We start from the raw sequence: 23,875 nt of genomic DNA, 5'->3' as shown, positions 1-23,875 counted from the left end.
TGACTGGTCAGCAATGTAGCATCCTTCCCACATCACCACTCTGCTGCTGCTTACAGACTGGTGGGCCTCTGTGACTTACTGTACCTGATGGATCCTGGAAACGTTTGTGTTTCATTTGAATATTGAAAAAAGAAAATCATTTACGTGTACGTTCAAAATGTGTCGCTTCACTCATTCACCTTTAACAGCTTTTCTCCTAGTTTCCCAACATGAAATATTATGAATCACAAAACCAACACAACACAACCACTCAACCACTCATCTTTAGAGACCATCGCTCAAAAAGAGTAATCTTCACACTGTATTAAAGACTTTGGGTTTGACATAGGAGTTAATGTTTAATCACTAGTGCCCTGTTCAACTTTGGTGAAGGCAATCTATGGATATGCTATTAGCTATCAGGTATTAAGCATCAAGTGCGCTATTAAAATCCCATTTATAAATCTTAACTCATCATTTGCAGTGATGTATTGCAGCTCCAGTATATTCACCAGGGCTGAGTTACATGTACTGTTGTCCATGTTCTAAATGCCCAAGCCAACACTGGATGTGTGCATCTGAAGCTCACCTCAAAAGTGAACTTGGCACTGCCAAAGTTGGTCTTCTGCTTCTGCCAGAAGGTGTCGGGTTTAATGATGAGGGCAACGCAGATCTCAGCGGGGAACGCCTCCTGCAGCGTCTTCAGTAGGGGCTTGATCAGGTCCCACTTGGACCCGCGCATATCAATGATCACAGTGAAGCCTCGCTTGCAAACATCTTCGCTGTGAGGGGGAGAGGAAAAAAAACAGCGCTGTAACACACTCCCACACATCAAACGCAACACTCACCCACACACACAGCGCTCGGGGGAGGAGAAAGGCTTCATGGATGATTCAGAACTTAACGTCCCTTGGCCAATTTAGATGGACTCGGTCCCTTACCTCATGAAAGAAACAGTGTTAAAGCTACCGCGCGCTGTAGCTGTTTAACTGGCATGACTAAACGAAATGGGAATGTGCTTGGTAAGGTTTTTATTTCGCCGGTCTCAGTCATGAAACAACACCTGCAATTTAGTCCACCTCCAACATAACTCATCTGAAGCGAGTCACAGATTCCCATACATATGCAACTTATCTAAGTCGGCCTCTGCAATATAATGGATGTTTGTCAAGATCCCCCCACCTCCAATTCCCAAAACTGAGGTCCCATTTTCTCACAGGTTATGAGGCTGCAATAATATGAATCTTCTATTCTTAGCCCTTTACTCCGAAGGCACTTTGGTGATTGGGAGATTAAAATAAGCACTAATTGCTTTGCTCCTCTCTTTGCCCTCACGATGCCTCCCTGCAATATTCCAGCAATTAACGCCGGCCCTGATCTCCTTTCTGCTGCCAGGCGACAGAACCACAGAATACGGGGGACAAAGACCGTTAAATCTACACAAGCGTGTAATGTCTACAAAAAAAAAAAAAAAAATTCCACTATATTTTCCATTACAAATGGGTCACTTGCAAAACCATAATAGAGGAGCACATGGCAATTACAGTGGTGGATAAGGGAGAATTTGCACATGGCTAACTTTCTCCTTTTTTACTGAGATTATAATAAAGGCTGGTTTTACAAGAGAGGATATGCTGCATAAGGTATTCCCTAACACTGTTAAAATGACCTCCTTTGTCAAATTACGTGGCAAAATCCTTTCACTACAGAAGGGAATATGTAGAAGTGGTTAGCCATTAGATCGGATGATATCACTTTCTCTGTGAGAAATATCTCCAAACAATGCAGATATAAATGCTCTGTTCGCAGCAAAACCCTGAAATGGATTATCAGTTATTGCATTAACATAACTGCATTTGCACTGAAATGTATTAGACGTCTCTGCTAGCCACAGTACCATTGTATGTGAGCCTTTGGAGAGATTGAGGCAGTGGCTCAATTGTATTGATTTGCTTAAACAGAACAGCAGCCTTCAGAATACAATGAACTGAATTTACTTTTCAGATGTCATATGACACCGTGGCGCATGTTCTTTCCATGTAAATGAGGCAGAGAGAAAAATGCAAATAACCCGCCTCAAACTCCCTACCTCCCCTATACAACATTCAATTTTTTTTTCTTTCAAAGTCTTGCAGGCTTTGAAGCATCAAACCATGCAGGATCTTCAAGGTAGTCTCCTCCAGGTAGTTTATCCCTGTGCTCATTAGGGGTGCAAAAGCAAAACCTTATTTCGGATTGACACAGAGAAAAGCATGTTTGCCTTTTGTTGACTGTCTGAAAAGCAGACCCTGTGACAGGGAACATGCTGCAAATCCAACAGCTTAGCGGAGAATAACTGATAGTCCGGTTCTCTCTCGAAAGCACGAAAGAAGACGAACCCTGACAGTTAGGCCCTCTTTCATTTGTTGAGGGGCTGACAGACGGCCTCTGATAGAGGCGCATAACCCCCCTGGCGGTGCCCGCTCGCTAATAACCCTCTTGTTTTCCGTGCTCAACACGCACCGGAGAGGGGGAAGATCGTGTCTGAGGGACGGCCCCGGCGCCTGGTTTTCATGGCGCGGCTGCTCCTTGAGCTCCCTTTGTTCGCCGTTGCAGAGGGGAGGCTTTGAAGCGGTCTTCGCAGGCTGCGCGCCAGGCGCTGATCAATGCGTGAGTGGGCCCTGCGCAGCCCTGCTGCTTAGAGAGGGCGCTGCAGTTACGCACCTACATTAACTGCAGCGCCCCCATCACATGAGCTACCGTTTACCGAGCAGCAACAGGGGTCACCACGGAAACCGCGGCTTGACGGAGACTTAAGAGCAAAGCAGCCTCCACATACATTAAATGAGCACATGTATATGATGAGTTTGGTCCGAGAATCCTGTAGATTCTTCACCCCCTTCAAAACAAGGTGTATAAATGGATAACATGTAAAAATTGTAACCTGTGTAAGTCTCTCTGGATCAGAGCGCCTGCTAAATGACAGTAATGTAGCATAAAGGTGTTCTACTTAATGAGCTGGAGCCTTTCTTTCCGCTGTCAAATATGAATCCAACACAGGGACCAAAGAAAAGATCCTCTGTCTGCATGCTGTTACGTTTGATTCTTCCTACATATGAAAGTTAAAACGGAATAAAGAAAACTCATGCCATATGCTTCAAAGCTGATGTTCCTGCTGATTTCCTTCTCTGGTGCATAATGTAGAATCGGTCTTGCGCTGTAAGCATATTCAATCTCCGATATATCTTCCTGCATCTCAGTTCTGATTCATGCGTGCTGATATTAATAAACGACAACAGGCATTCTCCTCTTGCTGGCCAATAAACACAGTTGCCTTGGTGAGGAGGAACACAGAACCCAGGAGCCCTGCTTCCCCCCCTTCTTTTACCTGGGCACAGTAGACAGATAGGTCACCAGTTTTCTCAGGTCCTCCTGTTTTATTCTGTCGTGGTTACTTCTGGCAGGGAAGGTCAAGATCGGTCCGCCCCTTTTATCACGGCCTCCTGCAACGAGGGCATGTTATTATTATAGTACCCGTCTACTTCCTACACTAACGGGGACACAGATACTGCAGGTGCCTTCTGTTGCCACCTGAGTCTTAATATGATAAATAAAAAAAGAATACTTTTATTACTCAATTTTTAGTAGACACCCTTGTCCAGGGAAATTTGCATAAATGTCATTGCTTTGTTTCTCGCAGTACAGCATCAGAGACATGAGTCTATAACCTTCTGGTTACAGTTCCAGCTCCTTAAACACACGCTGCTGCACTGCAGCCTAATTCTGCTAAATACCACACAAGAAAAAAAAAAAAAGCTTTCTATCTTTTCTCTCTCTCTTTTTTTCTCTCTGTTTTCATGAGACTGCTAAGCTGCTTGTTGACAAAGAAAAAATAAATAAATGTCAAGCAGCAGAATGCCAGTAAAGCTAAAATGTTGGCAAGTAGAAAAGGGCTGGGAGAGGAATTTTAACTGTTTCAGGACTCTGTACAGCAACGTCCTGGTATCAAGAGTCACCGCTTGTTGACTTGAGGAACGGATGAAATGTCAAGGTTTTCAGCGTGCCCCGTAATTTAATAAAAACACAGACAATCACTCCAGAGCCCTTCTGAGAGAACTGCTTTCTCTTCTAAGGAAGGCTCACTCATCATATCCATTATTCCCTATGTGAAGATAGACTTATCTGATTGGAGGGAAGTACAGTGCATGTTTGTTTACCTCTGTGGCAGTGGTGCTCGTTCAGATAGAGGGAAAATCAGAAATTCATCAAGGGCAGGAATTTAATCTAATCTTTGGGAGGGGATCGTGGTGACAGGTTCTCGATGACACTTACTGGGAGCGCAACTATGGTCAGCGCCCCTGTGTAACTTCAAATTTCAGCTGTGCGATGGGTGAAGGAAGGAGTATAAAGTGAATATATAAAGTATAAAGGGATTATAAAGTGCACTTCAGCTCTGGCTCTTTCAGGCACTCAACAGGGCACGATTAGGGCGTCTGCATGCACGCACAGACTCAGAGGTCCTGGCTGTTTACTTGTGACTGAGGAGCTGGGCTTGCATACAGAATGCCTCTTGTTCAAGTAGCACTGCTGCCGCATTCATGTACAACACACATAACGTGAACTTCCTCTGTAAAATCTCCAGCTGTCTAATAACAGCAAAAATTAATAAATAATAATAATAAATAATAATAGTAAGAAGAAGAATAACAAGAAGATGAAGAAGAGGAACACATTAATTGTCTATTTGCAAGGACATTATTTCAGGTCAACATACAGTTATAAGAACAGAGCAACATTAATAGATTACATTTTACATTTAAAAAACATAGATAATATATACATGCTGGACTATCAGAGTCATGCTGGAAAGCTGCAACTGCAATGCAAATACCACTAATTAGCACTTGTCACTAAAAAAGGCAGAGGAGGGGGACAATGAGCCACCCATGCAGACTCACAACGTGACTCACTCACACTGACATCACCCTATCACCCTCTGCCTGTCCTGCATTACGTAAACACGAGGTCGTTGACCTCACTGACACAATGCAGGCTCCCTCTTCGGGCAGTACCACCTCACACTCGGGGAGAATGACTGCTGGGGCAAAGTCCGTGCGGAGGTGTGATGGCTGTGATATGTGCGATGTGTCCATTCAGACAGTCCAGTGGGGCTAATGCAAGATACATTTGGTGCAAGGCACTTTTTGAAAGCAGTGTAGCATAGCGGTAAGGAGCAGGACTCGTAACCAAAAGGTTGCTGGTTCAATTCCCTACTGGGGAACTGTTGGGTCTACATATCGGTTGCAACATCTTAGCTATGTAAGTTGCTCTGGATGCTCTATGTAAGAGTGTCTGTTAAATGGAAACAGTAATAATAATAAAAAGCAGGACTTGTTTGTTTCAAGTCTTCATTCCAGCTTTATTCTTATCACGTTTGTCTGTCTCATGGACAACAAACTGTCAAGATCCTCCTGCTCACCCTACCAGGATTGTAATGGCAGTATCTCATAAAGTTGTTCTTCTTTCGCTCTGAAGGATTGACCTGCCGCCCCTATTCCACAGTGCCCCTGTGTGCCAGTGGCTTTGCTAATACCTCTTCTTTTCCCACACTGGCCTCTACTCACCTGACACGAAGGCCACTTTCTCTTTCAGCACAGGCAAAACATCAGCCGCTTTGATCCCATCGTTCCTGAAAGACCCTGGAGAAGAGAAACGGGACAAAGATTCACTAATCAGCTTTTCATCGCTAATCGCATTAGCAGATTTCACATTCCTGGACGCAACACACACACATGCACTCCGGCGATAACAAGGGTGTATCTTATCTTCGGAAAGTTTGTGGAGTTCAAAACAATATCTGAAAATGGTTCTAAAAAGAGTTCCATACAACTAACACATCGGTCATATCGTTCGCATAATCTCATCAACATACAGTGCCCACCATATTTATTCATGCCCTTTGTGAATAAAATTCATTATTTGTGAACAATGCAACTTGGCCCCGTGCAGTGCTATTAACATTTAAGTATAACATTTTTAAACATTTTTAAGATGAAATAAATATCCAAAACATATGTTTTTTTCTGTTACATCACAGTTTTTCCCTATTTAATGTGGGGTATGAGTGAATAGGGAAAGGAGTATAGCCGTTATGTCTCAGGATGAGGATCTCCACTTCAAGAGGAGCACTCCATTTCCTGGGGCAGTGTTTCGAAGGCAGTCGAAGACGGCACAGCGTGCTGAAATCAGCAGAGCGCTTTGGGCCTGCGCACTGTAGACTGCTCTGTATTCACATCCACATGCCCGGCCATTTCCATGTCCGTATCTCTGATCAGTGCCGTGGTATAAAAACATGGAGCACCGAACACTAGGACATTTATCCCGTTTAGGCACAGGAACAAATAGTGCACGGGGATGGTGCACACAGCCGGCGACAAAATGCTCTTCATCACCCGGCAGTGTTGTTGCCGTGGTTTCATAAAAGCTGATTTCCTCATACTGATGTTGTGCCGCGGCTGAAGAACATCTAATCCCGAAAATCTCTTTGAAATGTTGCTGTGTTTGTGGTACAGGTGTTCTCATGTGGATTCTGAGTGAGGAAATTAATTTTCTTAACTCTCAGACTTTAGTATCGTTAACTCTGTCACACTAGTGTATTATGTGAGGCAGTAATATTGTTCTGAGAGTTTGCTCACAAGCTGCATTTTTGGGACTTGGACTCACAAAAATGTATCAACAAAATTGGCCTGACGACAACCTTATTACACTGTCTGCTCCTGATTAAAAGTAATACATCGTACAAGATCTGTTGACAGAAAGAAATGAAATGAAATTAATCTTTTGACAATGTGTGAGATTCTGATTTCCCCTTTCAGTGGTTCGCAGCACAGGCTTATTCCGTCAGGGATAGCACTGTTCAACATGTGCTGACGGACAGCCCAAACCACGCAATCAAACCCTCTGCTTTCTGAGGATCGGCCGTAAGTCTGCCTGTTCCGTTCTGTTCCGAAACGCCCTCAGAATTTCAGATTTCAGAATCGCAAACACGCACGTGCCTTCGCCCGCTGTCAGTCGGGGACTCTGCGTTCTTCGGCTGTATGGCGGAACAGACGAGAATGCCGAGGGAAGTGCCACGCCTAGCGAGAGCTCAGCGCGGAGTGGGGCCGCAAATTTCAGCCCGGAGCTGCTGCAGAGTTTCCATGGCGAATCAAGGCTCTCGCTGGGAATGGAGGGCAGAAGCTAAAAGGGGACCGCAGCCCGTTTTCCTGTGCTGAAACTCAACAGGTCTGCATCCTGCCGGTCAGGTGGACGCTCTCCTGCTGTCTGCAGTTTGCTGTTCACACAAGGCGGAGAGGTCACTCAGGCCCCACTGTGCAATAAAGCTCTGCAAACATCTCACTTACCAAGAAGGATGGCACAGAGATATCAAATTCTCTCTTTCCCGCTGTCCTCTGAATGTCATGATAAAAAAACTGAAACCTCCAAAGCACTCCTCATTCAACGCTGAACTAGACCACGAGAAGAAAATCGATGAATTCGACACTGGTTCCTGCATACGCGCACTGGTTCTCTCCTGCCTACCAACTCTATGTCATTTGTTGTATAAAATGTATAATGTAAGCACTGATTTCCAGCTATGATGACTGGAATTTCCATTTCAGCCCAATATGGCAGAACAGAAATATTCAAAAAAGAAGAGAAAGAATGAAAATATGAAAAAATAACCATGATGAATGAACAAGTTATGGATTTTGTAGCACCTGTGTAGCGGGGCTTATACGTAAAGGTTAAATCTGTTTTTGCTCACTGAAAACACTGCATGCCACAGATACTGCACACTCAGATAAATCTCAACATTAGCAAGCGATCCAAGACCACCAGAGTCTCACAGATGTCGGCCTGTTTGTGAACTTGGGAGTAATTCATTAGAGGAGCAATCTGCTGTTTTGTTAATCCCTGGGTTGACAGCTGGGGCACTGAGACCAAGAGCAAGTCTTCAAAAGTTCACACTGGACAGAGTGAAACTGAGTGGCCAGTACTCACTCCCCCTGCCACACACACACACCCACAAACACAGACACACACACACCCACAAACACACACATACATACAGACACACATACACACAGACACAGACACACATATACACACAGACACAGACACACACACACACGCACACAGACACACACACATACACACACATACACATTCACACGCACACACACACACACACACACACACACAGTCTCTTCCCCTCCCACACCATGCTTCAGCCACAAGGTCTATCCCACACATCATCTATGTGTTTATCCAAAACTCCTCCATCCCAGGGCCCTAATCGCTCAGATCTGTTTCTGATACATCTTAAAGGCATTCCTCGCTCCTCTGGCCTTGCGCACAAACGATTGCTTAAACCCCAAGACTGCTCCCCCATAACTCTGCGTTAAATTCACTGCCGGCCTTCAGACCTGTTAAGGGCTGATGACTCAGCTGCAAAAGTATTCCTTTTAATCCACATTTACAGGGCTTCTGCATTTTACACAACGTTTCCAATTCTGTTAAATTCACAAATAATCTTAAATGATCCATAAAGACTACACACACACACACACACAAACACACACACACAAATTACGATACAAGAAGAATGAGCTCCTTAGAAGAGCATTTTCTACTCCCTAGACAAAAGCTCATGTCATGCTAACATACCAGACTGAAAGAATTGTGATCAGTTTGCGATAACAAAAAAGCTGTCTTGTACAGTCTGCACAGAGGAAAAAATGACCTGAGCAGCTTCTCAAAAAAACTGCAACAAAAACAGTGCTTAATTAATGTTTAGGTTGCATGCTGCTCTCAGTCTGGTTCTTGCATAAATAAAGTCTGTGATTCTGTGAACTGTGTTTATAGCACTCCTGTTTGCTCACTGACAATGCCCCTTGCAAAACACTGAGCGCACTGAGCGTTTAATTGGTGCAGGAGGTGCTGCCCAAAGATCGAGCAACATTTTGGGGGCGACACACGACTACTGGCAGGAGAATGAGGGAGTATATACTTATACACTCGCTTGTACAGTGAGAGTAATATATACAGTACTCATACACATACAATACTGGTTGTTGCTTATTTTGGAAAAGAAGAAAGGAAAAAAGCCACAACAGATTTATCTTGATTTTATTTCTGACTTTAACTAAAAATCCCTCCAAGGTCACATGTAAAACATTTCTGACAAGTTCACTTATAGTAATCCCTCCCCATTAATCACTCCTCATTAATTGTCTCTGCTTAAACAGTTCCTTTTAAATCAATTTAAAACTGACTTCAATGTTCCCATGTTCTCCTGGTAACTCAGTGTGAATGATGCATATGGTCTTGGACAGACTCCTGTTGCTAGGCTCTGCTGAGAGCTCATGAATTCTCCCTCATTTCATGACTATTGGTTGCACCATTATTACAACTTAAAAATGGACGTTCAAGACATTTTGACATTTTTGTCTTACTGAGCGGTGGTCAGGTGTCAGGCATCCCAACTACAGATCTTTTTGTGACACAACAACAATAACAGGTTATTGGTGTATCTCTGAGATACACAGATACTGCAATCCCAACAAGCTCATGTTTAGTCTTGAAACAACAGATAGATACATTACATAAAGGACTCAATGAATCATAATTACTGAAAATAATGAAAGGCCTAAAATAAAGGACACCAGTGGTATCATATGATTGCTATATTATTGTCATTCAGTAGGCATTCTCAGCCAGAACGGTTTACACAGGTTACAATTTTATATGTTACCAATTTAGACAGGTAGATACCAACTGAGGCAACTTTTGGCATATAGCAGCAGTGCCCCAGCGGGGAATCGAACCACCAGGTGGGGTGGGAATTAATGACATAAGCCCTGCTCCTTAGCACTATGCTACACTGTTACCATATCAAGCTGTATCAATCCACAAAGACAGAAGCTTGTTTCGTGCGCTACGGGACCTTTGGTCAGGTGACCCTCTTACAACTGAAACAAATGTCAGCTGTAACAAGTGTTCTTTTCTTACGTCTGTGTGCTGCACCTCTGGCGAAGCTATTCCTACCCTTAACAAAAGCAGAGAGGCATTAATTACCCAGAAGACACCGCAAACGTTGGGAATTAATCCCCTCTTGGACTGGAGCATTACTTTAATGAGTCGGTTAACCCCGTGTTCGAGAAATTAGGCATTTCATGTGTGTCAAGGGGAGCCTACGGAAAACAAAGTTACGAGTTGTGAAAGCAATTAAGTGTTCGCATGTTAAATGTTATCACAGCCTAGCAGAAGGGCAGGCGCGGGAGTTTCAGTGAGCTTATTCCAGACCATTCAACATGTTGTACTATTCATCTGTTCCTTATATTACTGACATATTAATCACCAGTCTGATGTTTTCTCCATTAGTTCCTTATGGTCTACCCCAGCTCCCATTGAGCACACTAATGAGGGAAGCCTCTATCATGTCCACAAAGACAGAAGTGAAACAGGATCAACATGATGTCAGCTCAATTAAAAGCGCAACGAAACTACTCTGAAGTATGGTATCAAAGCTTCCATGGAGACAAAGCTGCGTTGTGAACCAGGCAAAGCCTTCCTCCTATTACAGTAACGCCATGATCTGCTCTGATTCCTCCCTCTGTCTCTTTCTCGGAAGAGTTGCTCTAGCTTCAGCACTGTGGGAGGGTATCCCATAGCAACGCATGCACGCGTGAAACTAGGTCAGGCCCCTCCCCTCTGTAACACCCCAAGCCTGTCAGAGAAGCAGCCTCTTTATCATAGGGTGCGGATTTTTAAATTGCTGATTAATTTTTTATTGTCTCCACAGACAGGAAAACAGCCGTTTTCAGCGTGAGCAAGGGCCAGGATAAAAAAAAATAATAATAAAATAACACAGTCTCTACAGCTCAAACTCTGATACGCGGGAAATCATTAGACCAGACTGGCTCACCTCCCATTTCACCGGCATGGGACAAAGAAGAGTCTGTGTTATCTGATGCCCAGAGACCTCTGTTCCAGACAGGACAGTTCCTGTGTGCTTACCCCACCCTCCACTATCCCCACTAAATCAAGACTTGAAACTGCACTGACTTCTTACATTGAACCAAGAGACAGTGGACATCCAACTCCTCGAACAAGCCCTTTTCCCTGGGTCAATGGCAGAGTATGTCCCCTAATCTTCTCGTCTACAGGACTCCAAAGAGGGGTAAGTCTTCACCTCTTCTTTTTTCCCTCATGCACATCTTACTCCCCCCCTGTAAGACTCAGGAGGCCAGTCTCTTAGATCCATTCAAGAGAATATTTAATAAAAGCTGAATTACATATTCCCATGTCCCCAGGGTGACTTTTGTACATAACAGATGTTGAGAGTAGGAGAGAGGCCTTCGGTCGAAGCACTAAATCATCATTATTTTGAATCGCAGGGACAGGAGCATGCACAGTTGCTCAGGGTAAACTGACAGCTCTTAAACTAACAGGCATTATTAGTGACCCGTTCAATGCAGCTGAAGCCTTTTCAAATTGTCACATGGGCCGATATTTCAAGCAGAACCGATCAATACTATTACCAATTAATCAAAGACTTTGCTCCACTGATAGAAGCTACCAGTGCATGAGCAGCATTAAAAACAACGTTACTCAAATAAGATACTGAACAATTTAGAGGGCAGGACGATGTAATTAAAACAGACATTCCACGCTGTACGCTGCGGTGCAGAAAAAGGAGACACAAAAGGAGCATGGACTGAAAGCGTGTTTTCCAGGCACCCGACTGGTACTTATCTGCAGACCCACAGACCACTGCATAGCCGTGGTTAGAGCCCTCGAGCTCGTAAAAAAGCAGCCAGTTTTCACACGGCGGACGTGCCAGGGACCTCATCGATCCTGCTGTTGCTGCGGGAGACGGGGCCCTGTTCTGTGTGTTTCTGCACCTCGTCCGCTGCCAGTACCCCCAAACCAGCCGCCGCTCAAACCAGAACAGCGGCTGAGCCAGGCCACCACGCACCCCCCAGGGCCACGCCCAGGGGGCAGAGAGGTGCGAAACCCGAAAGCGCTGCCAAGCCACACGGAAGGAAGGCCTGCGGAAAATCAATGCCTCCGGTCACCGCTCACTGCACGCAGGGTCTACAGAGCCGGTTTCCTACAGCGAGCAAATGCAAGGGACAGCAACGTGGCTGCATCAAACAGTGTTTAAGGCTGTCTTTGTTTATTTGATATTATTTATCTGCTGAGCACGTGGTCATTACCCAGAGCAACTTACTCAGCCTACCATTTACATGCAGTATGCATTTATACAGCAGGATATTTACTGAACGGTTTATCCGAATTTGAGTAGTTTGCTCAAACGCGCAACAGCAGCGCCCTGATCCAGGATCTGACAAAAAAAACAACCCAATCTAGTACATCTAGTTCTTTAGCCTCATGTCAACATATAAAATGCATAGCAATGGGCTGTTAGCTTTAAGGATCATTCCTTGTGCTGTGGTGTGCTGACTGTATGAGTCTGCTTGTTATCTTTGTAAAAACTATCACTTTCGAATTTCAGACCTGATGGTGCTCAGGAAACCCATGTCATTCGAATCACAAAGACCGTACACTGCACAATATTTTTTTTGGTTCCTGGAGAGAGCAAGAACTTGAAAGACAGGGTGAAAGACATAGTGAACAAGGGAGGGAGGGGGGGAGAGAGGCAAAAGAGGGGGAAAAGACAGATGGAGAGACCAAGCTTCCTGGCACAGGCAGTGCAATTGGGGAAAGCATCTGCTAAAGTCACAGAGACTCTGCTTCAAAGGAAAATCTAGGCAAATGAAAGGTCATTACAAATGAGTGGCTTCGCGAGATCCCACAGAAATCATGCCATTACAGATTCCCTCCAGGCATAGGGCTAAGGCCGCCTCTCTCCCCTCTCCCCTCTCCTCTCTCCTTTCCTCTCACCCTTAGCCCCCTAAAATCCACCCGCAACACTGCACTGCTGCCCGCTCTGCCACCCAAGAGAGCCTGACACTCACATCTGAGATGATCAATTACCAGTGACTAGAATCCTTTCATGTGAAACAAAGGCAAAAAATACTGGGGGTGAAAGGAGAGAGGAGGGGGTTATGGGGGGGGGGGGGGGGGGTGGTCAGAGAGAAAGAGAGAAGGAGTGATGGGGGGACAGAGAGCGAGAGAGAGAGAGAGAGAGAAGGAGAGAGTGACAAGGAGGGAGGGGGAAAGGGGGTTAGAGAGAGAGGAGGAGGAGAGAGAGAGAGGGAAAGAAAGAAGGAGAGAGAGGAAGCAAGAAGGAGAGGGAGAGGAGGAATGAGAGAGAGAGAGAGAGAAGAAGAAGGGGAGAGGGTGAGAGAGAGAGGAGGAGAGGCAGAGGGGAGCGAGAGAGAGAGAGAGAGAGAGAGAGGGGGGAGGGGGTGTGGTGGGGTGGGAATTAATGATCAATGTACCACCAGGAAAGTCAATTCCACCCTGAGGCCTTTGTACAATGCCTCACACTAATGATGTGGCACCCAGTGGGCTCAACCCACTTTATGCACAAAGACACAACTTGCTCTGTCCCCTAATTGCTGAGTATCCAAATAGTAAGATTTCTATCGAAAGAAAAAAACTAAGCATGCTGATTTTCAGGAATTACAGCACTGTAGTGGAGTTCAGCACCACCACACACTGACTTTCTGTGGTTCCTGGAAAGCGAAATACCTGAGGTACCTCTGTGTTTACTTGACCAAGCTTCATTTGCATTTGACTGGCTAATTGTGAGACGGTAGGGTTTGGAATAAGCTTTCAGTATGGATTGTTACTTAGAGCATGAAGAGTTGGCAGACTCACTCCAATGGCAGAGAAAAAGAACAGAATATGATTCAAGATTCATGTATTGGTTTTCCCTGCAAAAAAGAGTATTTCAGAGCTTATGATTATTTATGGTAGATTATAAAATAATGACAGAGGGAAATAAAACCTGCTCTTTAGTGAAATCTGAATAGCTGATTGTTTTTTTTTCAAGGTTACAAAAAAGAAATAAAGGATCAAGATAAGAGCCAGAAATTAATCTGTCCACCACAGACATCCTTGCCTTTAATGAGATCTGAAATAAGTGTTTGATCATTGTTACAGATCTGCAGAGAGCAATTAGGATCCACCGCTTTGGCAACTACGCTTAGCACTCATTAGAACACGCTCCAAAGTGTGAGGTTTCAGAACGTGTTCTGACACCACTGCCTAATTCTCCTCTCACCTCTCTGCTTAAACGACTCAAACGTTACTTTGCTTAGCGTACATCCCTTCCAGTCCCCTGTTACGCCACATGGCAGCAGTGTCCTGGGTTTTGAAACCAAAACCTTACGATGACAAGTCTAATTTGAGCCAAGACCACGAATAACTGCCAGCTGGTGGTCATAATATAAATCATGAACATGTTTTCCCCACTCTTTCAGCTTTAGTTTGGACGCCAACAGTTAACGTGTCGTACAATTGTAATCCACCTTGGATGAAATGTTTCATATGGTTTCAAAATGTTTCATATGGTAATTGGTTATATATACATACATACATTTTAATATTCATAGATAATATGATTTTTTTAATCCATGCTGTGCGTTAAAAAGCCTGCATCTTTTGCAAAAAATTGTCCTTGAAACATTCACATAAGACTGTAAAATACTGAATAAAAGTGCTATCCGAGACTTTAAACACAGAAACCAAGACAAATACCGTTTGAAATCCAGAATCAACAAGCTTTGTTCTTTGATTCATGCTTCTTTTTAATAGTCACTCATGCTTGTAATACTTGAATAAATGCTTTATTTCCTCTTAATTAACAACCCACTAAACCTTAAATCCACCACAATAAAAGCTATACGAGTGAACATGGCTTCTGTGTGGACTTGCCAGTTAATCAGGGTAGTTTCCAGACCTCACTTTCAGAGGAACACTATTTAAAATCCATGAAGGCGGAAATGAGGAACGCCGCACAGATCGTGCAGCCCGGAGCTCACAGAAAGTCTGTAATATTTTGTCAATTGAAACAGAAGTTGCTCTTAATAACATAACAAGAGTGACAAGACCAAAATACCATCTCCCTAAAGAACTGCATGCCTAATGTCATGTCAACATGGCAGAAATAAGAGTGAGATTGCGTCCATCCATGGATTCTGACAGAGGTCACAGTAATTCCACGCTCAGAACGAGTACGCACAGGAACACACACACATCACACTGCAGCTCAGAGAGAAAAGAAAAGACTACTGTAGCATCTGTTGAATTCAGCGCAATGCATACCTGTCTTTCCCTCAGTGCTGAAAAGGCTGGCCAGCATTCCACTTTGATGTCTCCATAAACAGATGTTCAGTAGTGGGTCGCCACTTCACAATTCAGCGCCGCACCACCGCGAAGCACGCTGTTGAGCAATTACACTCATCCAATCAGCGGCTCCCTCTTCCCACCTCTCTCTCTCCCACTGTATCTCTCTATCAGTCTCTCTCTCTCTTTCTGTCGCTTTCTCTCTGTCTTTCTCACTCTCTCTCTCCCCATCTCTCTCCCTCTTTCTCTCTCTCTCACACAGACACATAAACTCTCTCTCTCTCTCCCACGCACACGCATGCACATACACATGTGAGGGGGCCTCAGCTGATCCAATTAAACAGGAGTTGGGGGATTTCACTACAATGGTTGTAGGAGAGAAGCTGTGGCCTCGCGCTCCCCAGGAGGCCAAAATCAGATACCGTATGAGATAGAATGAAAGGAAATCAATGAGAGCCAGCTTAGGACACCCACTGGAAAAAAAAACAACTCTGCATTCAGCTCTGCTCCGCTCCCCTTTCTATTGGAATTTCACAGAGACACAGAAGTGGGAAATGATCAGCTGGGACCCAGCGGTGGGAACCTTTAATGGGAAAATGAGGTCATTGTAAGGCACTGCATCAGAACGGAGCTGCACTCAGACCCATTACATTTGGGGTGCTTCTTAATGACCTCTGTTGCGGACGCTGTAATGACTCAGATGGAGGCCCGGACACAGTAATCCGCCCCGGCGCACCAAGGGGAGAGCCCCCCCCCCCGTAAATGGATACGAACTGATTGCATTACCAGGCACGAAAGCATGGCTACCCTCTTTGCTGTGCTCTGTTGCTGCCCTCAAAGCTATGCCTCACTCCTCACAGACAGGCCAGGCCAGGCCAGGCCGTTCCACCACCAGCGCGGGCAGTCATGTGCCATTTGCTGCACGCGAGGCCGCACGGCACGCGCCTCGACGGCAAACGCGAAACTATCGCCAGCCGCGTCGACATGTAAGGCACGCTGCTCTCCTGATGAGGTAACCGCGAGTAACTGCGATTTAATTAGGAAAGGCTTGGAAATAACAAAAGGTGAAAGGTGTTCTCACTGGCACTTTTGTTTTAGATTGCTCTTTGCAGGATCGCAGTAAAGACAGGCAGCGGTAATCCAAAATTACAAACGACGGAGACCTGAATGAAATAACCTGAAAGAGCCGCGCGGAATAGCCGCAGGCGATTTCGGTGTCTGTTAGTCATTTGTGAAACAGTTCTGGTTTCTCGAGTCGAACTTGCAAGAGGAAACCACATGTTTCCAAAAAACAGAGCGCTCTCTGTCTTCATCGCTGCATCTTTAGGCGTTTCCAGATGTACCTCCCTTGTATCGCTCCACTCTCTCTTCCCCTTCTTAAACCCATCGTTTCCGTGTGAGATAAACACACACGGTTTTATCTGTCAAACATAAAATGCTGACATAATACCTAAAAAGAAGGCCTCTCAAAACTTGAAATATCATGCAGATCAAATACTTCTTTCCTGTAAAATAACCGTTGTAATATCACTGGCAACTGGCAAAAGTGAATTCAATTTATATGGAAATTAGGTTATGGAGAAATTAATTGGCTGAATTAAAATTCATAGTTACAATTTACAAGAAAAGCAGATGCTGAACCTATAGTAATTGTTTTTTTTCCCTTTTACTCCCAGATACTGACAGAATGTTACACCTGTTACATGAGGTTGCAAGTTTGAGTCCTAGGTAGAGTACTGGTGTTGTCCTGAGATGGTTCAGTAAATACCCATTTCTATAATATGTAACTTACTATATTTAAAATGTATGTCACACTATAGAATGGCATCTTTAAAACAAAATTAAATAATTGAATGTAACCATGCTACAGACAGGTTAAAAACTTTGGAACCTTCACAATCTTGCATTAAATCTGTCACCCAAGTTATTCAGTGTGTTAAGAGCATGATATCTGTGCCTGGTTTAAAGCTCTTCCTGGTCAGCTCACACAGCTTGATTTACAACAACACAGTATCTTCTGTCTGCTGCTGAAAAAGGAAGAGGAAGGAAATTCCCACACTGTCAATGTACTGACTATGATCACAGATAGGGTCTCCAACCTTAATGCATCAAACTGAAAACTAGAGACGAAGACAACACTGAGAGAGACAAAAGCACATTCGGCAGGGCCCTTGTGAATTTCGTAATCATCTACACAGTCTTTGGTTTCACGATGAAATCTCGAACATCCGAGGCCAATTTGTCCCAACATCATCACAGTTTGACTACCATTAATAACCCCACTCAGTGTTTGAGAGTTTCAAGTGTGCTGCTCCGTGTAGTCTGAATATTCATGCCAGAGCTGCTGAGGAGGAAAAAAAAGAAGAATCCCCAATGGGCCAACTACATGCTCCCAGTGCCAGTGATGAAATAGCCGAAATGCTAATCTCTTTCGCTTCTAATTAGCTTCTGAGAGTTAAGGAGATGGATGCCATGACTACCTACTGGAACCTGAGCCCCGCAAAGGGAATCGGACATCCAGGGAACTCAGGTTGGCTGGGGAAATGCTGCCAAGAACACGCCAGTCTGTCTTCATTCATTACACTACTCCCTCTTCCACCTCCTCCATTTGAAAAAAAAAAAAACAGGCAGCACAGTCAGGTCTGCTGAGTTTCTCAAAAAGGAATAACAGCCCTAGGAGTGGGTAAGTTCCCCACCACAGCCCAAAGCCCCGAGGCAGAGAGGAAAGACTCCTCAAACTGCTCCTGTCTTTCCACAGTAATGAGGCAATGACAGAGACTTCCTCATCGTTGTGGTACACGACCGGGCTTTGTCAAAACAGGAAATTGGACCTCCAGTGTTCATTAGGAGATGCTGTTCCGAGGTGCGGCGTCGCGCGCCACGTAATTAAAAATATGGAAATGAGAGGAAGGCAGGCGCCTTTTCAGGGCTTTTTCCGGAGCGATGAGCCCTGACTGATAAATGACAGAGATTTCCAAGCAGATGCTGAGCAGTTGATTTGATGGTGGAGAGCTAAAGAGTCCCAGCGGAGATGGCAGCGGTGAATGGTCACGTGATTGGCGGACGAGCCTCGGTGAATTCGCGCGAGCTGTGAATCACTGTCACCTGCTCACACTTCTGATACTTCTGCCTGTCCAGGGAATAGACACCCCTGGGCTTGCCCCTGTGTCATGTCCCATCAGAGGATCCTGCAGTGCAGAGACTGGGAATGAGGGCCCACCATGCACCCGTCAATTGGTTTTTAACGATGACACAACTGTCCTGTTCCCGTCCATAAACCTTCCACAGACAGGAAATCCTGGATAGTAAGGATGAGTCAGACCTTCCCATATCACATCTGCATCCACACACACACACACACGCACAAACTCACACACATACGCACTCACACACACACACACACACAGAAATTGTTGTGCATACTCGTAGACACACACATGCATGCACAAATTCAAGAATACACACTCATCTCACACACATACAAAAATACAAATGGCCGCATTCAAACAGATATACACACACTCTTGCACATGAACAGCCATACTTTCACTCTCACGGCCATATAAATCACACAAACAGATATGCACACATAAAACACTCACACACATACCAACACTTTACTGCAATCACTGACACAGTAGCTACGGGGGAAAAGACAACCTGTACAAACTGTACAATGACTGTTACTCTCTCAACATCTGAACAGCAATTCCTTAATGTAAAAAAAATATCATCGCAATTACAGGCCATCAAAACACGAGGAGCAGGAGGGAGACTGAGAGAACACCTGGCATTCAGGCGACCACAGGCAAAACATCTGTGGAGGCAGGACCCCAGTGGCACGTTCTGTTACCACGGCAACAGCTGTGCAGCAAACACACCATGGATGCCTTGGATTTGTGAAGGCCTGAGAGAGATTTTACACAAACACAAATGCACACAAACACACACACGTGCACGTGCACATGCACACATACACACACACGCACACACTCGCACAAACACACGGCCATTGATAATTTCCGATCATTCACTTTCCCCACATGTGAGTTGCAGTCATTGGACTCTAAGGATCAATTTTTGCCCGCGGGTGAAACGTTACAACACGTAGCGGGTGTTTGATGGGAACCATGTGACCCCCAATCTCCGTAAATCTGCAGGCAACACTGGTCGATGGCTTACGCACACTGAGCAAGCGTGGGCTTCACCGCCACAAAGCTGCCTCTCCCCTCTATTCTCTTTCTCTGTCTCATCGATGCATGGGCACTGCCGACTGTAAACCCCGCTGTATCGCTGTGCTGAGGCCGATGTTGCAGCCAAAGCTTTCTCTGTTGTTTAGGAGCAAACAGAAATTGTGAAAAAATGGCTGTAAAGTGACCAAAAAAAAAAGGCTGATAATGGAGACAGTATGACAGCAGTCTGCTTCCAGTGGGAGGCTGAATGCATTTCAGCCATTATGAAGAAGAATAATGGATTTGACTTGTAAACACAGAGGCACTTCTGAGCCGCTGACGCTGAGGCAGCGGAGGGCGCAGGGCCGGCTTCTCATCCTCCATAACGGCTTCACACTCCAGTCAGCAGGAGAGCCGGGCCTGGCAACCCGCGTCAGACCGAGAAATTCTGAAATCAATTTTCCTCCCGCACGCCTCCCCTGCATCACTCAGCCTGTCAATCAACCCGACTTCCACACGTCAGGGCAGGCGGACCCGCCAATCAAACAGCCCCCCCCACCCCCACCCCCCCACCGCCGCCTCCGTCCAAAAACATTTCCATGACAACAGAATCAGCCTCCTCTAAAACTGTAGGCCAGCCATTATCATAATAGAATTGTTTTCCCAGAGGTAGGCCACCCCTAAACGGTGACAGATATCTTCTTTTTTTATTGTTTTCCTCTGATGCACTATGAGAAAAGGCAGGTATCCAAGACTCCCTACACTGGGAGTTATTTATAGCTCGGGTTAGCGACCGAACCCCTGCATGTCGCCATGCCCTCCCATGTCAGCAGTTTTGATCCGTATAAAGTGAATCCAATCACTTAGCTCTATTACCGTAATAAACTGCACAGCACAATCGTCCTCCTCTTCTACTGTCAGAAGGCCTGGCAAGTGGGTGGTGCTTTTATGTAATGTTAAAACAGCGGACCATCTGGTGCGGGACGGTGCCAGGATGTAGAGGCTCCGCGCAGCAACCCAAAGCACTGCCCTGTGAGGTGCTCTGCTGGGTGCGACACAAACAACACCGAGAAGTGGACCATCATGCCAGCGTCTCCGTGCTGTCTGCCGCACCGCCACTCCCTGCGTCAAAACGAACACGCCGCACGCAGACACGGGCAAATACCTGCAATCCAGAACATTCCCGTTAAAAATCCATTCATAATTAATTTACCGTTATTAATAATTCAAAGTAAATAACGAGCACTTCCAGATGAATAATTTTTTTTTTCTCTAAAGAGCAGATTATAAAATATATGCCATCACGCAATGTGTTCTTCACAAATGTAAGGTATAAATTCAAAAATATGACTGCGCTAATAATTTGCTTTGTAATATGAATCATGTATTTTATGAGGACATGATATTGGTTACATTTTGGGGAGGTCTATCTGGATATACAGTATGTAAACATATGTAAAAATATATAAATATGTATGCCTTTTATTTAGTTTATTGAACTTTTTAGTTTGTTATACAATCACTATGAATATTGATGAGGTGCCTGTGGTCACCAAAAGGTCACCACTCCTATTTAATTCTTGAAAAAGAAGATGATGCCATTACGTACATTGGAGGATTTTGCTTGCATTTAACACTGAATCACCGCCTGAGTTGCTCTGTGCACACTTCCCATTAAAATGCTTTTGTGGAAATTACCTTACAGTGCTGGGTACTGATGCAGAACAGAAGTCATGTATGCATGACATCGAGGGTTACAGGCAAGCCATTAATGTGAAGATGGAGACGGTGGCAGCATGCCTTATCTCCGGCAAACACACAGACCCCCTTTTGAGGTGAAGCATGTGTTTCCATAATTAATGATGATGGCACCAGATAAGCTTCTAAACCCTTTACTTCTGCCCCGTGATTGTCACGATATTAAAAATGATCATTTAACCCTCTGAGGGCTGCTCTCAGTGGGAAGGCACGTGAGATAACCCTGTTAACTAGTAATATCAAATATGTAAAAAATGTTCATGTATAGATAATGTTTTGTTTTCCTTTTAAGATTGTTGATCCAAATGATTCACATTTTCTAGAAAAAAGTACATAGCCATGCCTTCATATAAATAGGGGTTCAGATTCCTACAAATCAATAATGATGAAATACAAACTCAAGGAACCTCATGAAAAACCAACTTGCATTATACCAAGATTGTATTTTTCACATGTATGCATGTATTATGAAAACACATCAACCTGGGTCACTTCTACCATGCCCACACTTTATGACCAGTAGAAGTTAGTGGCAGGGTTAGGGCTAGGCTTAGAGTTAGAAAAAAAAGGTGGGGGGGGCAAGTTGTACATGCATGTACAACTTGCCTGTACATTTAACCTGTACATTTAACTATACAAGCAGTCCCTTCTTTACAACTGTACACTTTACACACACATTTGAAACATTCATATATATGTTGCTATTAACTGGTTTATGATAAAAAAAGAATTGGGATTTCTGATGAGAGAGAGGCTGAGTAGCGAGAATAGGAGTCAGAAAGGGAAAATGTTTTCCTTCATCAGGGATCAGACTTCTTGTTTTCATTCAGTAAATGAGGATCACAGAGTTTCAGCAGTCATGTGGTCAGTGCCATCCCTGCCACGCTAAGCACTATCCCTGTGGAGTAGGTTAGGCAAACATGCTGGGAACCCTGTGGTGACAGACCCATTCAAATGCATACGCAAGTTGGTATGGATCGGAAAATGCACACCCTCATAGGATATGCATGCCATACACAGCAACATTAAGCAGGACGTTCCAATTACAAGGGAAAAAAGCAACAATCTAATTACATTTCTCTCATGTATTTCTTTTGTCATGTCAACAAAACTCTCAGGAGTTGGATGTATGGTACATCTAATCAGTGCCCCTTTCTCAAACAAGGCTGTTTACCAGCAGAAATGAAAGGATAAAGGGAAAACATCTGTTCGGGACGCAATAAGCACATTTCTTCCCTGACATTAAGCACAGTTGAAATAAAGATTAGGCATGTGATGTGGCTAGCCCCCCCATACCCCCCCACCCCTCCCGGGTCGTACTGAACGTGCTCATCTCTCAGGACCGGGCAGGCTGAGAGCCCCTTTCAGCAGCCAGTCTCCAAACTCATATCGACAGCAATCACTATCAGATGTTTGTGAGGCTGAAAAGTGCATTACCCTCCTGTCAATTTTAGAACGATTACGACTTCAAAGGCAACGTTAATCCATAACGTGGTGGGAGCGGGGGTGGGGGGGTTTCGTAAAAAAGGCACAGCTCAGATGATCTGATCCCAAAGAGCGGAGGCCAAGTTGAAAAGATTCTCATGCGCAGTATGAAAGAGTTTCTGTGACCCAGGCCCAACCACACTTGCAGTTTCAAACCCACAACAGACACGCCTTTGGTGCATTTTTCAATCTTTTACACAAACTACTTAAACCCCCAAATCCTCAGTCTCTGACCCCCTCAAACAAAAAAAGAGAAGAATATTAATAAATAAATAAATCCTAAACAATGTGTTGCTAATGAAACTGCTGGCAGATTCCCACCACTTGCCAGTTGTAAGGAGCCTCTCCCTGCTGGAAAACAGGATCCTTCAGGAGTTAGGTGGATGAATATGAGAGAGGAGGCAATTATTCACCCTTCTCTCCACGGTCAAATGGTGTGATTAAAGCACGCAAACTTGTCAGTGCAATTTGACAGCCTCTCCACCTTCCCCACCTCAGTCCAAATTGCCGGGGAGGCTTCAAATTAATGCAGCTATCTCTACAAAAAAAAAAAAAAAACGTTGATTGCGGGCTCTCAAATGCACAATTTCATTTTGGTAGTTTTTCAACAAAAAATATCTTTCCGGCATTTTCTGATATTTCGGGCACAGCTAAACATTTCGGCAAGCTTCATTTGAAAAGACAAATAGTGGCATCGCTCTGAAATATCCATGCCATCAAAATGCAATGTCTCCAATATGCTGCAATTACCGTCGAGTGGAGTCAGAAAGGCAACCACACCAAGTGTCATATTTCATCCTGACATTAATGGCACATACTCACCCTCCACAAGAGCTTCTTTGTAATGTTACTGTATTGTGTTCCCATTACAGATTGTCAAGCACAAAAAAAAATTTGCTGCAAGCACTGCGGCCTGATTGTGTTTACGTGCCATTGTACGTGAGAATCCCCCGGGGGGGTTCTTCTACAAAAACCCAATTTATATTGTGCCATATGGAGTGCATGAGATCACCTTGATCACAGCGTATTTGTGATTGAGACAAGAAAACAAAAGTGGTTTCATTCAAGTGTAACCGCTTGTCATATGACTGAACAATATTCAAAATGTATCACTGCATACCTATACCACTGGAAAAACAGATAGGAAAGCATGCTTGCAAGAGCTCTCCCTTTCAGGTGGTGGTGCAGTCTCTACCCTG

At 44.5% G+C, this 23,875-nt stretch overlaps 1 protein-coding gene across 3 annotated transcripts in view; it reads right to left on the bottom strand.

Annotated features, from left to right (window-relative positions):
- Positions 1–23,875, bottom strand: part of kalrna (kalirin RhoGEF kinase a) — a 165,513-nt gene that overhangs the window by 105,291 nt on the left and 36,347 nt on the right. For 2 of the 3 annotated variants that reach the window (XM_036540637.1, XM_036540640.1), the window contains exons 2-4: positions 5,583–5,657; positions 3,347–3,461; positions 569–761 (exon numbers count right to left, since the gene is read on the bottom strand). In XM_036540637.1, the coding sequence (XP_036396530.1) occupies positions 569–761; positions 3,347–3,461; positions 5,583–5,657 (383 nt within the window). Of the gene's footprint in view, positions 1–568; positions 762–3,346; positions 3,462–5,582; positions 5,658–15,240; positions 15,304–23,875 lie in introns of those variants that run through there. The other variant, XM_036540639.1, reaches the window with a different exon arrangement.

This window comes from Megalops cyprinoides, chromosome 11 (genome assembly GCF_013368585.1).
Source record: "Megalops cyprinoides isolate fMegCyp1 chromosome 11, fMegCyp1.pri, whole genome shotgun sequence".
NCBI classification, from domain to species: domain Eukaryota; kingdom Metazoa; phylum Chordata; class Actinopteri; order Elopiformes; family Megalopidae; genus Megalops; species Megalops cyprinoides.
The sequence above is the reverse complement of the archived record's forward strand: the minus strand, read 5'-3'. Positions and strand labels throughout refer to the sequence as shown.